Here is a 14,891-nt window from a genome sequence, read left to right as displayed (position 1 = left end):
AACAGGCTTCTTTGAGACCCAATTTTTGTTCCAGGATTATCCGTATCCAAGAAGCATTTGGACGTTGCCCTCATTAACATGCTGTAACGTTTGTTTAGCCCTGTAGAGATCAGGCAGTTGGACTAGTCGATCTTTGAAGGTCTCTTCTCTTCTCTTCTCTTCTCTTCTCTTCTCTTCTCTTCTCTTCTCTTCTCTTCTCTTCTCTTCTCTTCTCTTCTCTTCTCTTCTCTTCTCTTCTCTTCTCTTCTCTTCTCTTCTCTTCTCTTCTCTTCTCTTCTCTTCTCTTCTCTTCTCTTCTCTTCTCTTCTCTTCTCTTCTCTTCTCTTCTCTTCTCTTCTCTTCTCTTCTCTTCTCTTCTCTTCTCTTCTCTTCTCTTCTCTTCTCTTCTCTTCTCTTCTCTTCTCTTCTCTTCTCTTCTCTTCTCTTCTCTTCTCTTCTCTTCTCTTCTCTTCTCTTCTCTTCTCTTCTCTTCTCTTCTTCTCTCCTCTCCTCTTCTCTTCTCTTCTCTTCTCCTCTCCTCTCCTCTCCTCTCCTCTCCTCTCCTCTCCTCTCCTCTCCTCTCCTCTCCTCTCCTCTCCTCTCCTCTCCTCTCCTCTCCTCTCCTCTCCTCTCCTCTCCTCTCCTCTCCTCTCCTCTCCTCTCCTCTCCTCTCCTCTCCTCTCCTCTCCTCTCCCTTGCAGAAGGTGTATTTGTTGTCCGTAGTGTGCTTTTGGTCGTGGGGTGGTGGGCTGCAGGGGGTGCTGAATGGCAAGGTACAGCAATTTGATCACTTTGGCCTAGCTTTTCTGGCTGAGTCCCATCACAATATCTTGCTCACTCTCAACCTATGTGTCATGGGGGGCAGTATGAGAAACAGAAACCCTTGATGCTGTGCTTACGTGGCTCATCAGTAAGTGAATGTCTAATATCTAATCTAAAATTTCCCTGTTGTAGTTTTATAGCCATTACCCCTTGTCCTGTCACTACATTCCCTGATGAAATGTCCCTCCCAAGCTTTCCTATAGGCACTTTACCTCCTGGAAGGTTGCTGTAAGGTCTCCCTGGAGCCTTCTCCTTTCCATCTTGACAAACCCCAATTCTCCCAGCCTCTCTTCATAACAGACCTGCTCCAGCCCTCTGAAAGTTTTTGTGGCCCTTCTCTGGACCTGCTCTACTTGCATGAGCAAGTCCAGGAGGTTCATGAAGCACCTAGATGATAACTTCTTGGTGCAGGTACTAACGGAGCCAACTAGGAAAGGTGCCCTCCTTGACCTGTTGCTAGAAAACAGAGAGAGTCTGGTGGGAGATGTGGTGATTGGTGGCCGCCTCGGTCATAGCGACCATGAAGTGGTTGAGTTCAAAATTTACGGTGACAGAAGGAAAAGTGCCACCAAAACCTCATCCCTAGATATGGGGAAGGCGGACTTCAGGCTGCTCGGGGAACTAGTCAGCAAGGTCCCCTGGGAAGCTGCTCTTGAAGGCCTTGATGTCCACCAGTGCTGGTCACTCTTTAAGCGATGCCTCCTAGAAGCACAAGATCAGGCAATTCCTAAATATCGCAAGTCAGGCAGGCGCGGCAGGAGGCCAGCGTGGCTGACCAGGAACATTCTGATGGAGATTAGGCGGAAACAGAGAGTGTTTTGCTACTGGAAGGAGGGCCAGGTGACGTGGAAAGAATACAGGGATGCTGTTCGTGTTTGTAGGAAGAAAATTCATGTGGCTAAAGCACACCTAGAGTTGAAGCTGGCTGTGTCTGTGAGAGAAAATAAAAAGGGGTTTTTTAGATATGTGAATGGAAAAAGGAGAACTAAAGAATACATAGGGCCACTCCTTGATAGGGAAGGTCTCCTCACAGACGATGACATAGGCAAAGCAGAGACGCTTAACGTCTTCTTTGCCTCTGTCTTCAATGCCGATGATGGGCTTCGGGACCCAGGGTGCCCTGAGCTGGAGGACCGGGACGGTGGGGATGACAAACTCCCAACCGACCCTGAACGTGTGCGGGATCTGCTACTCCACCTGGATCCCTACAAGTCCATGGGTCCGGATGGGATTCATCCCCGGGTGCTGAAGGAGCTGGCAGACGTCATCGCGGAACCTCTCTCAATTATTTTTCAACGATCCTGGGAGTCTGGAGAGGTCCCGGTAGACTGGAAGCTGGCAAATGTTGTGCCGATTTTCAAGAAGGGTCAGAAAGAAGACCCTAGCAATTACAGGCCTGTCAGTCTCACGTCAGTGCCTGGTAAAATCATGGAGAAGATGGTTCTCGAACGTATTGAGGTGCACCTGGGGGACAATGCAGTCATTGGTCCCAGCCAGCATGGGTTTGTGAAGGGTAGGTCCTGCCTATCTAACCTGATTTCCTTTTATGATAAGATCACCCGTATGGTGGACCAAGGGAAACCAGCTGATGTGATTTTTTTGGACTTCAGCAAGGCTTTTGACACGGTTTCCCATAGGATCCTACTGGACAAAATGTCCACCATACAGCTAAATAAAAACATCATACGATGGGTGAGCAATTGGCTAACGGGCAGGGCCCAAAGGGTTATGGTGAATGGCGCTGCGTCAGGCTGGCGGGCGGTCACTAGTGGGGTCCCTCAAGGCTCCATTTTAGGGCCGGTACTTTTCAATATTTTTATAAACGATCTGGATGTAGGAATAGAAGGTATTTTGAGCAAGTTTGCCGATGACACCAAACTTGGAGGAGTTGTGGACTCGAATGAGGGTGGAAAGGCCTTGCAGAGGGATCTGGATAGGTTGGAGAGCTGGGTGATCGCCAACCGCATGAAGTTCAATAAGAGCAAGTGCCGGGTCCTGCACCTGGGACGGGGAAACCCTGGCTGCACGTACAGACTGGGCGATGAGACGCCGGAGAGCAGCCTAGAAGAGAGGGATCTGGGGGTCGTGGTAGACAGCAAGTTGAATATGAGCCAGCAGTGTGCCCTGGCAGCCAGGAGGGCCAACCGTGTCCTGGGGTGCATCAAGCACGGCATCGCTAGTAGGTCGAGGGAGGTGATTGTCCCGCTCTACTCTGCGCTGGTGCGGCCTCACCTCGAGTACTGTGTGCAGTTCTGGGCACCACAGTATAAAAAGGACATGAAACTGTTGGAGAGTGTCCAGAGGAGGGCTACGAAGATGGTGAAAGGCCTGGAGGGGAAGACGTACGAGGAACGGCTGAGGGCACTGGGCCTGTTCAGCCTGGAGAAGAGGAGGCTGAGGGGAGACCTCATCGCAGTCTACAACTTCCTCGTAAGGGGGTGTCGAGAGGCAGGAGACCTTTTCTCCATTAACACTAGCGACAGGACCCGCGGGAACGGGGTTAAGCTGAGGCAGGGGAAGTTTAGGCTTGACATCAGGAGGGGGTTCTTCACAGAGAGAGTGGTTGCACACTGGAACAGGCTCCCCAGGGAAGTGGTCACTGCACCGAGCCTGACTGAATTTAAGAAGAGATTGGACTGTGCACTTAGTCACATGGTCTGAACTTGGGTATACCTGTGCGGTGTCAAGAGTTGGACTTGATGATCCTTAAGGGTCCCTTCCAACTCAGGATATTCTATGATTCTATGATTCTATACTAAGTTGATGTGTCTTTTATGCTGAGCTGAGGCAGAAATAAAAAGATTGGCATTTATTGAGCTATTAAAGAAACACTTAAGATGTCTGTATTTTTCTTTTATTCATGGTGTGAGGAATATTGAGAAATATTACATCCTCCTTTGCAACTACTGGTTACACTTGATGAAACATGGTTTTCCTGCAAATGGCTGAACTTCTGCTCTCAATGACAAGTAGAGAATAACAAGTTCTTTTTATTTTATTTTATTTTATTTTATTTTATTTTATTTTATTTTATTTTATTTTATTTTATTTTATTTTATTTTATTTTATTCCATTCCATTCCATTCCATTCCATTCCATTCCATTCCATTCCATTCCATTCCATTCCATTCCATTTCATTTCATTCCATTCCATTTCATTTCATTTCATTATTTTATTTTCATTTTACTTTGCATGTGTTCAGAGCTCTTGCTTTGCTTATTAAACTCTCTTTATCTCAGCCCACAAGCTTTCTCACTTTTAGACCCACCGGGTAGGGGGACCAAACTAGCTGCTGTGTGGTGCTTAGCTACTTCCAGGTTAGTCCACTACAAAACCTTACTGAAGTCAGAGGAGATCTCATAGAATCATAGAATCATAGAATATCCTGAGTTGGAAGGGACCCTTAAGGATCATCAAGTCCAACTCTTGACACCGCACAGGTCTACCCAAAAGTTCAGACCATGTGACTAAGCGCACAGTCCAATCTCTTCTTAAATTCAGTCAGGCTCGGTGCAGTGACCACTTCCCTGGGGAGCCTGTTCCAGTGTGCAACCACTCTCTCTGTGAAGAACTTCCTCCTGATGTCAAGCCTAAACTTCCCCTGCCTCAGCTTAACCCCGTTCCCGCGGGTCCTGTCGCTAGTGTTAATGGAGAAAAGGTCTCCTGCCTCTCGACACCCCCTTACGAGGAAGTTGTAGACTGCGATGAGGTCTCCCCTCAGCCTCCTCTTCTCCAGGCTGAACAGGCCCAGTGCCCTCAGCCGTTCCTCGTACGTCTTCCCCTCCAGGCCTTTCACCATCTTCGTAGCCCTCCTCTGGACACTCTCCAACAGTTTCATGTCCTTTTTATACTGTGGTGCCCAGAACTGCACACAGTACTCGAGGTGAGGCCGCACCAGCGCAGAGTAGAGCGGGACAATCACCTCCCTCGACCTACTAGCGATGCCGTGCTTGATGCACCCCAGGACACGGTTGGCCCTCCTGGCTGCCAGGGCACACTGCTGGCTCATATTCAACTTGCTGTCTACCACGACCCCCAGATCCCTCTCTTCTAGGCTGCTCTCCGGCGTCTCATCGCCCAGTCTGTACGTGCAGCCAGGGTTTCCCCGTCCCAGGTGCAGGACCCGGCACTTGCTCTTATTGAACTTCATGCGGTTGGCGATCGCCCAGCTCTCCAACCTATCCAGATCCCTCTGCAAGGCCTTTCCACCCTCATTCGAGTCCACAACTCCTCCAAGTTTGGTGTCATCGGCAAACTTGCTCAAAATACCTTCTATTCCTACATCCAGATCTATAACCACTGCTCGGCCTTCTTCTGCCAGGTCAGTGATTTCAGCATGGACATTTCATGTCCAAATTGGTCAAGCGTGGCCTCCCCTATATGAAGATGTCCCAGCTGCTCCAGATGATTTTCTTGCCTTTCCTGAGCCTGAAAATGGGTTCCAGGATGAACTGCTCCATCGTCTTCACAGGGATGGAGTGGAGCCTGAACACCCTGTACTTCCCTGGGCTCTCATCCTTGCCCTTCTTGCAGCTAGGAAGTACATATGCCTTCCTCCAGTCTTGGGGTGCTTCTCCTGGCCAGCAGGACTGATTCCAGGTGACCAAGAGAGTGACCTTGCAAGCTCCCTCTGCTCTCATGGGTGAATCCCATCAGTTCCCATAGACTTGTGTATCCCATTTGGTCTAGTATGCCCTGACCTGACCCACTCCCACCAAGTGTACATCTTCCTTGCCCCTGACTTTCCCCTTTCTTTGTGACCTGGGATTCTCAAAGGGCAGCCTTGCCTGTACTGATTGAGGTGAAGAAGGAACTCAGCACCTCTTGTCTTTTCCCTGTCCTGCGTCAACAGATCCTGGGCCTCATTCAGCAGTGGATCCACATATTCCAGAACCTTTCTTTTGTCACTTATGTACTTCCAGAATCCCTTCTTACTGCCGCAGACATCCGTGGACAAATTCCATTAGAGTCAGGTTTTAGCTTTCTGATATTCATCCCTACATGCCCACACAAGGCCTCTTTATTCCTCTCATGTTATCTGTTCCAGTGTCGCTATGCTTCTTTTCTGGGTTGAAGTTTGGCCTGGATCTCCTGGTTCATCCATGCAGGCCTCTTGCCATTTTTGCCTGATTTCATCTTTCCTGGGATGTACTGTTATTGATTTTGTAGGAGGTTATCCTGGAATATTAACAATCTTTGTTGGACTTCTCTTTTCTCCAGGATCTTATCTCACAGTGTTCTTCCGATCAGATATTGAAGAGGCCAAAGACTGCTCTCCCAAAGACCAGAGTTGTGAGCTTGCTATTTGTCGGCTATGCTGCCCTCCTGCAGGATCAACTCGACCATGGTCACTGCAGGGAACATTGTTAACTCATCCTGAGCTTACCATGAACCACAACCCCCAGATCTCTTTCTGCAGGGTTATGTTCCATCCACTCATCCCCCAATCTATATGTATGTCCAGGAATACACTGTCTGATGTGCAGCATCTGGCATTAGTTCTTGTTAAATTTTAAATGGTAGGTGACTGACCACCATTCCAATCTATCAAGATGTCTCAGTAAGGCCCCTCTACCTACAAGGGAATTGTTGGAACCTGTTAATTTAGTAGACGTAGGACACTCCACTCATGTGCCTGTGCTCTCAAACTCCTTTCTCTCTCCTCCATCCTTTACTTATCCCTTTATGTATCTGTCAAGGAACAGACCAACCATTTTCAGAGTCTGCCTCTCAGCAGTACCTTGAGATTCTTGGAGAGCTGCATAACCTCCACCAATGGCCCACAGGGGATGCAGAGATAGGCCAAAAGCAAACCCATTTCTTGCTAGAGCTGCTCATCCCAGCTCTGTTTCTCCTTGTCATTGCACACAGCAGGCAGAGTTTGGCACCGTCCAACAGCTGAGATGTGACAGCCCAAAGATGTACCGACACCCTCAGCCAGGAGCATAGATCAGAACAAGCTGCAGCCTGTGATTTCTGACATCCATGGAGTCACTGCCAAAGCATGGTGGGACAGGACATGCAGCTATGGGATCCTTCAGTGGGTGGATACAGACTTCAGGACAGACAGGCTGGAATGATCCAGAGTTAGATTTCCTGCTTGGATATATGGAGCTCCTTTATGTGGCATTGTGAAAAGTTCCGTGAGCCCTTGTGGGTGCCAATCAGAGAAGGGGGCAGAGAAGGGATAGCATGGTGGGAGAAAAAGAACCTGCAGCCAGGGCGACCAAGCGGACATAGTCATTGTTAAGCACCCCAGAGAAGTCTCTGGATGTATGAGTGTGGGTCTCCCTGAGGGCTTCTTATCATTCCTGCCATTTTCCAGAAGGGGAACAGAGCTCTGTGGAAACAGTACAGGTACTTTCTAGAGCGTCTTGAAATAGCTTCTAGGTCCAGCTGCCAGGTGGGCCAACAGAGTAAACACAAACCTGGATCTGATACCTGCATGCCAGAAAGAGCTGGTCAGGGACGTGATGATCCGTGTCAGCCCTGGCAGTCACTATCCTGAAATTGTGGGGTCCCACATCCCAAGGGGTGTGAGGAAGAAGAATAAAAGACTTTTAGTGAGGATCCCAGGTGAGCAGCATACAAGTACAGAACAGTGGTTGGACACCTCACTAGTTCCCCAGGGAAGTCGTCAGTGCACCAAGCCTGTCAGAGTTTAAAAAGCATTTGGACTGTGCACTCAGTCACATGGTCTAAAATTTTAGGTAGACCCGTGTGGTGCCAGGAGTTGGATGTGATCCTTGTGGGTCCCTTCCAACTTGAGATATTCTATGATTCTATGATTTGAACTACTCACCACTCTTCTCTATCTCCTGTAATTACCATGGGAGCTTAATCTAGAGTATTTTTTACATATATGAACAGAGTTTAGAGAAATTGTGTGGATTTGTGACTGGTGTGGGAGGTTCTGGGCTCCATTACAGGCCTAGGACATCGAACTCAGAATGAGATGCATCAATTGGCTCCCTGTGATCACTTCCCTGAGCTTGGGAAAATGTGATTCATGCCAGCCATAGGCTGGGTGTCCTGCCTAAAAGTGAAAGAGGACAAGCTGATTCTTTGATGAAAATTCTCATGATAGGAAAAATGACACTGCTGACACTAAGTGTCATTCCTCAACTAAGGGAGGAAACATCAGGGATTGCATCAGTCTGATTCAAAGTTTTTTCCCCTGGAGGCCCAGGGACTTGTCAAGAGCTCCCTGTGCTGATGAGCTGGGCCAGGCTCCTGGGCCCAAGGGGAGCCCCTGGCAAGTGGGCAGCACTGAAGAGAGACAACTCTGCTCAGGAGCAGCTCCTCTGCACAGATCAACAAAGCTGGGGGCACTGCCTGCAGGGGACAAGGGTGGCTGAGAGAAGGGAGGGAGATGTTAAAGGCAGTGTGGAGGAGGGATGCTGAGAGCTCACTGTTGAAATCTTCACAGCCCTGAACAGGGTAAGTCTCTGGCTGCAAGGCAGCACAGCTGTTGTTCCTGGTGCCATCTCCAGATTTGCTGGCACATCCCACAGCCTATGGGATTTTTCACAAGAACACTTGCAGTTTCTTTGTATAAGAGAAGAGTGAAAAGCTCTAGAGCAGGGATTACCTGCCAAAGCTGTCAGAGGGACAGGACATGAGGGTTCCTTCCCACAAGGCTGGCTGCAGGCTGTGCAACTGGGGTGCAGGCAGGGGTGTCCAGGGCTGTGGTGCAGAGCAGAGTCCCTGCTGTGCCCCAGGGGCTGTGTGCTGGGGCAGGGCTTCTGCCGCCTGCCAGGCTCAGCACTCAGCCTGCCCCGGGAGCTGCCTGAGGCACTGCGGGGACAAGATTTTGGTGGAAGGAAACCCCCCTAGCAGGGCAGGACAGGGCAGGTGGTTCCTGCAGGTGCTAAGAGGCTGCTTCCTGGGGCAGCCTGCTCAGAGCTCCACAGCACCCACAGGACATCTTCAGGGGAGATTCTTGAAAGGGAAGAACAACACCTGCCATACCTGAAGGAAAGGCACTCTCTGAGGTCTCTGCTTTCAACTTCCTGCTTTGGAGGGCAGTCAGGGGGATAATAATGCTGTTGTCAGGATTATACAAGGGATTGAAACTAATAGAGCATTATACTGAAAGGGACCTCTAGGTCTGAGGAACCTCACAATTTCACTCCACACTCTTTAGCTTACAGAGAGCACCAACACAACCTTCCTTGTTTTTTGTGGGATTGTTGGAACTCCTTCGCAGCACTTGTAAAGAGGGAGATGCCTCTGGCCAGCGGATGCCTGAGATCCATTCCTGGTGCTCTTTACTATAGATTGTTCAGCAGTACTAACTCTTGCTGAGTCTAAAGAGGATCTGCATGGTCTCTGTGGCACCTTTAGACAGAGAGATGCAGAGCTCCAGGCAGGAGCAAGTCTTCTTCAGATGAAGATGCAGTGAGAATGCAGTCTTGGTGAGGATGTTTTCTATGAAATAAGGTTTAGTTTTTGCTCAGAAAACTCTCTCTAACATGTCACTGTCTATTCTTCCATGGACAGGCAACCATGCCCAGATGCAACAAATGTCCAACAGCAGCTTTCCCACAGAGTTCCTCCTCCTGCCATTTGCAGACACGCGTGAGCTGCAGCTCCTGCACTTCGGGCTCTTCCTGGGCATCTACCTGGCTGCCCTCCTGGGCAACGGCCTCATCCTCACAGCCGTAGCCTGCGACCACCGCCTCCACACCCCCATGTACTTCTTCCTCTTCAACCTTGCCCTCCTTGACCTGGGCTGCATCTCTACCACTGCCCCCAAATCCATGGCCAACTCCCTCTGGGACACCAGGACCATCTCCTTACCGGGATGTGCTGCCCAGGTCTTTATGTTTGCTGTCTTTATTCCAGCAGAGTTTTATCTTCTCACCATCATGGCCTATGACCGCTATGTTGCCATCTGCAAACCCCTGCACTACAGGACCATCATATGTGGTAAAACCTGTGTTTACATGGCAGCAGCTGCCTGGGGTAGTGGGTTTCTCAATGCTGTGCTGCACACTGCCAATACATTTTCACTACCATTCTGCCAAGGCAATGCTGTGGACCAGTTCTTCTGTGAAATTCCCCAGATCCTCAAGCTCTCCTGCTCAGATGCCTACCTCAGAGAAGTTGGGCTTATTGTTTTCACTGCATGTTCACTTTTAGTGTGTTTTCTCTTCATTCTTTACTCCTACGTGCAGATCTTCAGGGCTGTGCTGAGGATATCTTCTGAACCTGGACGGCACAAAGCCTTTTCCACTTGCCTTCCTCACCTTGCCATAGTTTCCCTGTATATCAGCACTGGCACATTTGCCTACTTGAGACCCCCATCCATGTCCTCCTCATCCCTGAATATTTTACTGGCTGTTCTGTACTCAGTGTTGACTCCAGCAGTGAACCCCCTCATCTACAGCATGAGGAATCAGGTGCTGAAGGATGCTGTGTGGAAAGTGATGTCTGGGTGTTTTTCAGAAACAATATAGTTACTGTCCTCTGCATATCACTGATAATGCAACTCATTACAGACCGAGATACAGTTTTCATTTTGTTTTCCTTTTATTTTTACTCTTACTTTGTTTTACTGAAGATGTCTACTAATGATGATAAAATGATACAGATGTCCAGAGAGAAATATGATCATTATTTGTGTTCCACAGACAAAGGAGAGCTCTGCAACACAAGGCAATGGGAAAGGGACTGGGAAAATTATTAATTATTCAACCAGTGAAATAGTTTGGATCATGTGAATCAACCCAAAACTTCTCCTCACATTGGAAATCAGTTGGACTTGATAATGCTTGTGGGTCACTTCAATGAATTTATTCAATGAGTCTTTGACTCTGAAGAAGGTAGGCTATCTGTGTGCACCCTCCATGGTCAAAGAACCACTTGTGTGGGAGGCAGTCAGTGGCAGTGCCCCCCACCAGCTGGCTCTGCCTTCACAGCCTGACCAGCACAGCCCTGCAGAGTGCCTCACAGCCCCATGCATCACAGTCCCCTTCGCTCTGCAGGGCAGCACCACCAGCTGGGGGGCTGTGGGCAGCATGGGCAGGGGCTGCAGGAATGGCTGCTCAGGCCAGCCCAGTCATGCTGGGCTGGGGCAAGTCTGTGTGGGACATGGGGTGTCCTGGGAACAGAGTAGGGTGCTGTGTGTTTACAGTGGTGCTGCCTGAGGAACCCCAGGGCCAGCAGTATGGTGCTGTGCTGTGGAGTGGCACTGGCCGGGGGAGGGAGGGGCTGCAGGCTGTCTGGGAAGGTGGATCGGTAGGGTTTATCTCCTGCAGATTGCAGCAGCAGACACACTGCCTGTGACCTCCCCTGTTTAATTTGCAGCTTTGGGGCCAGCCCAGCCTGGACTTCTCTGCTAGGCTGGGTTGGGGAGAGGAGAGGCAGGTGTGGAGAGCTGGGGAGGGAGTGGGCTGGGCTGGCCTCCTGGGAGTGACAAGGGGGAACCACAGAGCAGTCTGGGCTGGGCCTTTGTTCACTGCATATGGATATGACCAATGCTAGTCATCATGACTTTCACACCAACTCCTCGGAAGAGTTCTCAACATTTTTCTAAAATATATAGTCAGTTCTTGAATCACTTTCCTACAGAGAGGTGGCCATTTCCTTCAGCATGCTCTGGACTTGCAAAGGCTACATGGGGAAATGTGAGTCTGGATTTGTGCGAGGTCTTCTGAAGCAGGAACTGGTTGGCAGGCAGAGTACCCAAAGGATTGTGCAGGGCATCCCCTGCACCCACTGCTCCTGGGGGACCTGGGGAGAGGCCTCCTGAGCACAACAGCTCCTTGTAGCCCTGTGGATGCTGGCTGTGAGGTCACGTCTGTCCCAGCACCCGGCTGGCCAACAGCAAGGAGGCAGAGCCTCTGAGGTCACAAAGACCTTCAGAAAGCTGCCTCCAAGATGGTGACATGTATGGGAGGCCAAGGGAAATCCGGGAGAGTAAAGATGCAAGACCTTGGTGAGAGAAGAGGGACTTGGCTAAGAGAAAGGAAAGATTTCAAAGAGGTGATAGGGGTTCAGGTAAGGCTGATGCTTCTGCAACACTCACTGGGAAAGCATTCGTGTTAGGCCTTGGCAAAATTTCTAACCAGCAACCTGAAAACCTAGTGCTAACCTAGTACTAAATGCTATCCCTCACCCTGAAAGGAATCCACTGCTCTAAACCCCAACCTCATTTCCTACCTTGAAGTCAAACCCCAAACAAATTACTTTTTACCTTTAGTCTTAACATATTGCTCTTGCTAATCCCTAGTTCTTAATTCCTTGAATTATATTTCCAGATATCATCCCGTAACAAGGTACATAATAAAACCCTAACCAAAAATCTAGCTTATACCCTAAACACTGACTGTCTACCCAAAGCAGAACTCACAAGCCTCCCTTTAAGACCTTGCCCAGTTCCTAAACTTGGAAGGTAAAATACAATCCCTAAACTCTAAACTGAACAACCAAACCTCAAATCCCTCATTCCTGCACTCTTATGATGTAAATGAAGGGATTTGGCCCCATGAGGCTGGGCAAGGCTTGAGAGGTTCTGCAGAAATCACTTGGTCTTGGAGGAGGCAGGGAAGGTGACATGGGTCTGGTCAGGTCACAGGAATCAGTGAAGAGATGGGTGGGTGTCCTGGTTTCAGTTAGAATTAATTTTCTTCCTAGTAGCTGATGGAATGCTGTGTTTTGGCTTAGGATGAGAAGAGTGCTGATAACACCCCGATGCTTTAATTGTTGCAGAGCAGTGCTTATACTAAGCCAAGGGCATCTCAGCCTTTTGCTCTGTCCTGCCAACGGGCAGGCTGGGGGTGCAGTAAGAGCTGGGAGGGGACAGACCCAGGACAGGTGACCCAAACTAGCCAAAGGGGTATTCCATACCATCTGACGTCATGCTAAACAATATATAGGGGTGGCTAGCCGGGGGGAGAGTGCCGGACTGCTTGGCGTTAGGCTGGGCATCGGTCAGCGAGTGGTGAGCAATTGCATTGTGCATCACTTGTTTGTACATATTATTATTACTTTCCTATTATCACCATTGTATTATTATTATTATTATCGTTACTATTATTTTTGTTATTGTTATTGTTATTTTCCTGTCTTATTAAACTGTCTTTATCTCAACTCACGGGCTTCACTTTCCATTTCTCTCCCCCGTCCCAGAGAGGGAGGGGGGAGGGTGAGCAAACGGCTGCGTGGTGTTTAGCTGCCGGCCGGGTTAAACCATGACAGTGGGGATGCTCTGCTGAGGTCAGCTGTGCCACAGGACATCAGGAGGCAGCAGGAGGCCCATGGGTGTGCAGGTGGGTGTCGGGGCGCTTCTGCCTGAGGACCTGATGTGCCACCTTCAGGCTGATGGCTGGTGTGAACATGTGTCATTTTAGCTGTGCAAAAGAAATTGAGAAAGCAGTTCTTGGATCACTTTTCTACAGATTTTCTTCAGGATGCCCTGGAGTTGATAAAGGCTACATGAGGAAAAATTACTCTGGACATGTGGGAGGCCTTCTGCAGTATGAGCTAATTGGCAGGAAGAATACCCGAGAGATTGTGCAGGGCATCCCCTGCACCCACTGCTCCTGGGGGACCTGGGAAGAGGCTTCCTGAGTACAACAGCTCCTTTTGTCCCTTTGGATGCTGGCTGTGAGGTCACTTGTGTCCCAGCACCTGGCTGGACAACAGCAGGGAGGCCGAGCCTCTGAGGTCATAAAGGCCCTCAGAAAGCTGCCCCCAACAGGGTGACACATTTGGTGAGGCCAGGGGAAAGCTGGGAGAATAACAGTGGGGGATTTTGGGGGTAGAAGAGGGGGTTGGCTAAGAGAAAGGAAGGATTAGGAGGCCAGTAGCCTTAAAACCTACAGCTACACTAAATCCTGCTCTGGAAGGAACTCAGTGCTCTAATCCCCATCCTCAAATCCTACCTTGAAGTCAAACCCCAGGTATGTTACCTGTTAACATTAGTCTTAGCACTCACTAATGCCTAGCCTTTAATCATTAGCATTAGATTGCCAGCCTTAACACCAGCCCTCACCCAGTAAAACACCATAAAAACAAATAAACAAACAAAAGCCTAACCAAAAATCTAGCCCTTACACTAAACTCTGGCTGGCTCCCCAAAGCAGAACACGAAAACCTCCCTCTAAGACTCTGTCCTATCTCTAAACATGAAAAGCAAAAAGAACTCCTAAACCTCAAATCCGTCATTCCTGCATGCTTATCACAAAACTGAAGGGGCTTGACCCCATGAGGCTAAGATGGGTTTGAGAGGTCCTGCAGCAGTCACTTGGTCTTGGAAGAGGCAAGGGAGGTGACCTGGATCTGGTCAGGTCATCGGGCTCAAGGAGGAGATGGGTGGGGATGTTTTGCTGAGGTCAGCTGTGCCTCAGGCTCTCAGAAGGCAGCAGGAGGCCCATGGCTGTGCAGGTGGGTTTCAGAGCACTTCTGACTGAAGAGCTGACAGGCCGCCTTCAGGCACACAGCTGGTGTGTATGAGTGTGTCATTTTAGAAGTACAGAATGAATTAATAATGCACCAACATGAAGTGGTGTGGGACAGCATAGGACAGCCAGATACGGAGATGGACAAGGGCACTGGCAAGGCAAACATTAGCCAAGAAAAAAAAAAAAGTCTTTTCCCCTTGGCCATGGCAGGTCTCTCTGCCACCTGGGCCTAGGAGGAAACATGTTGTCCTCTTAGCAATTGTGGCTTGTCCCCTCTTTGCACCTTCTGAGTGAGGCCAGGAGGTGTCACACCACTGTCTTTTACTTGACACTGCATACCCCACATACCACTGACCGAGGAAGTGCCCAAAGCCACACATGAAGGACAGGAACTCTCTGCCCAGAGCTGCAAGCAAGGCTTGCAGAGGTTCTCTGCTCCCTTCAACCTCCAACAAGGCAAGGCCTCTCTGTCTCAGAAAAGCTGAGGCTTTCTATGTCCCAGCTCCAGCTGTGCTCCTCTGGATGTATCTCAAGTCTTCTTCTCTCCTTGCCTTACATCTTCTTGGATTGAGACAGGGACATCCACTGCGTTCATCCAGACCCTTCATCCCTGAAGGATCAGGCTTTCCACCTCAGCCCTTCTTTCCCACTACAAAGCTTTTACCCAGTATACTTTGTCT

General features: G+C 49.4%; 2 protein-coding genes across 2 annotated transcripts in view; one reads left to right on the top strand and one right to left on the bottom strand.

Annotated features, from left to right (window-relative positions):
- LOC113842075 (scavenger receptor cysteine-rich domain-containing group B protein-like) overlaps positions 1-14,891 on the bottom strand; it is a 124,751-nt gene that overhangs the window by 82,649 nt on the left and 27,211 nt on the right. The gene's annotated exons all lie outside the window — the stretch shown is intronic.
- Positions 5,237-10,263, top strand: LOC140000409 (olfactory receptor 14A16-like). The gene is made up of 3 exons (XM_072030295.1): positions 5,237-5,342; positions 6,023-6,094; positions 9,305-10,263. Exons 1-3 carry the CDS (start codon positions 5,237-5,239, stop codon positions 10,261-10,263), a joined length of 1,137 nt encoding a protein of 378 aa, XP_071886396.1.

The sequence above is a fragment of the Anas platyrhynchos genome, chromosome 32 (genome assembly GCF_047663525.1).
Source record: "Anas platyrhynchos isolate ZD024472 breed Pekin duck chromosome 32, IASCAAS_PekinDuck_T2T, whole genome shotgun sequence".
Lineage (NCBI taxonomy): Eukaryota > Metazoa > Chordata > Aves > Anseriformes > Anatidae > Anas > Anas platyrhynchos.
The sequence above is the reverse complement of the archived record's forward strand: the minus strand, read 5'-3'. Positions and strand labels throughout refer to the sequence as shown.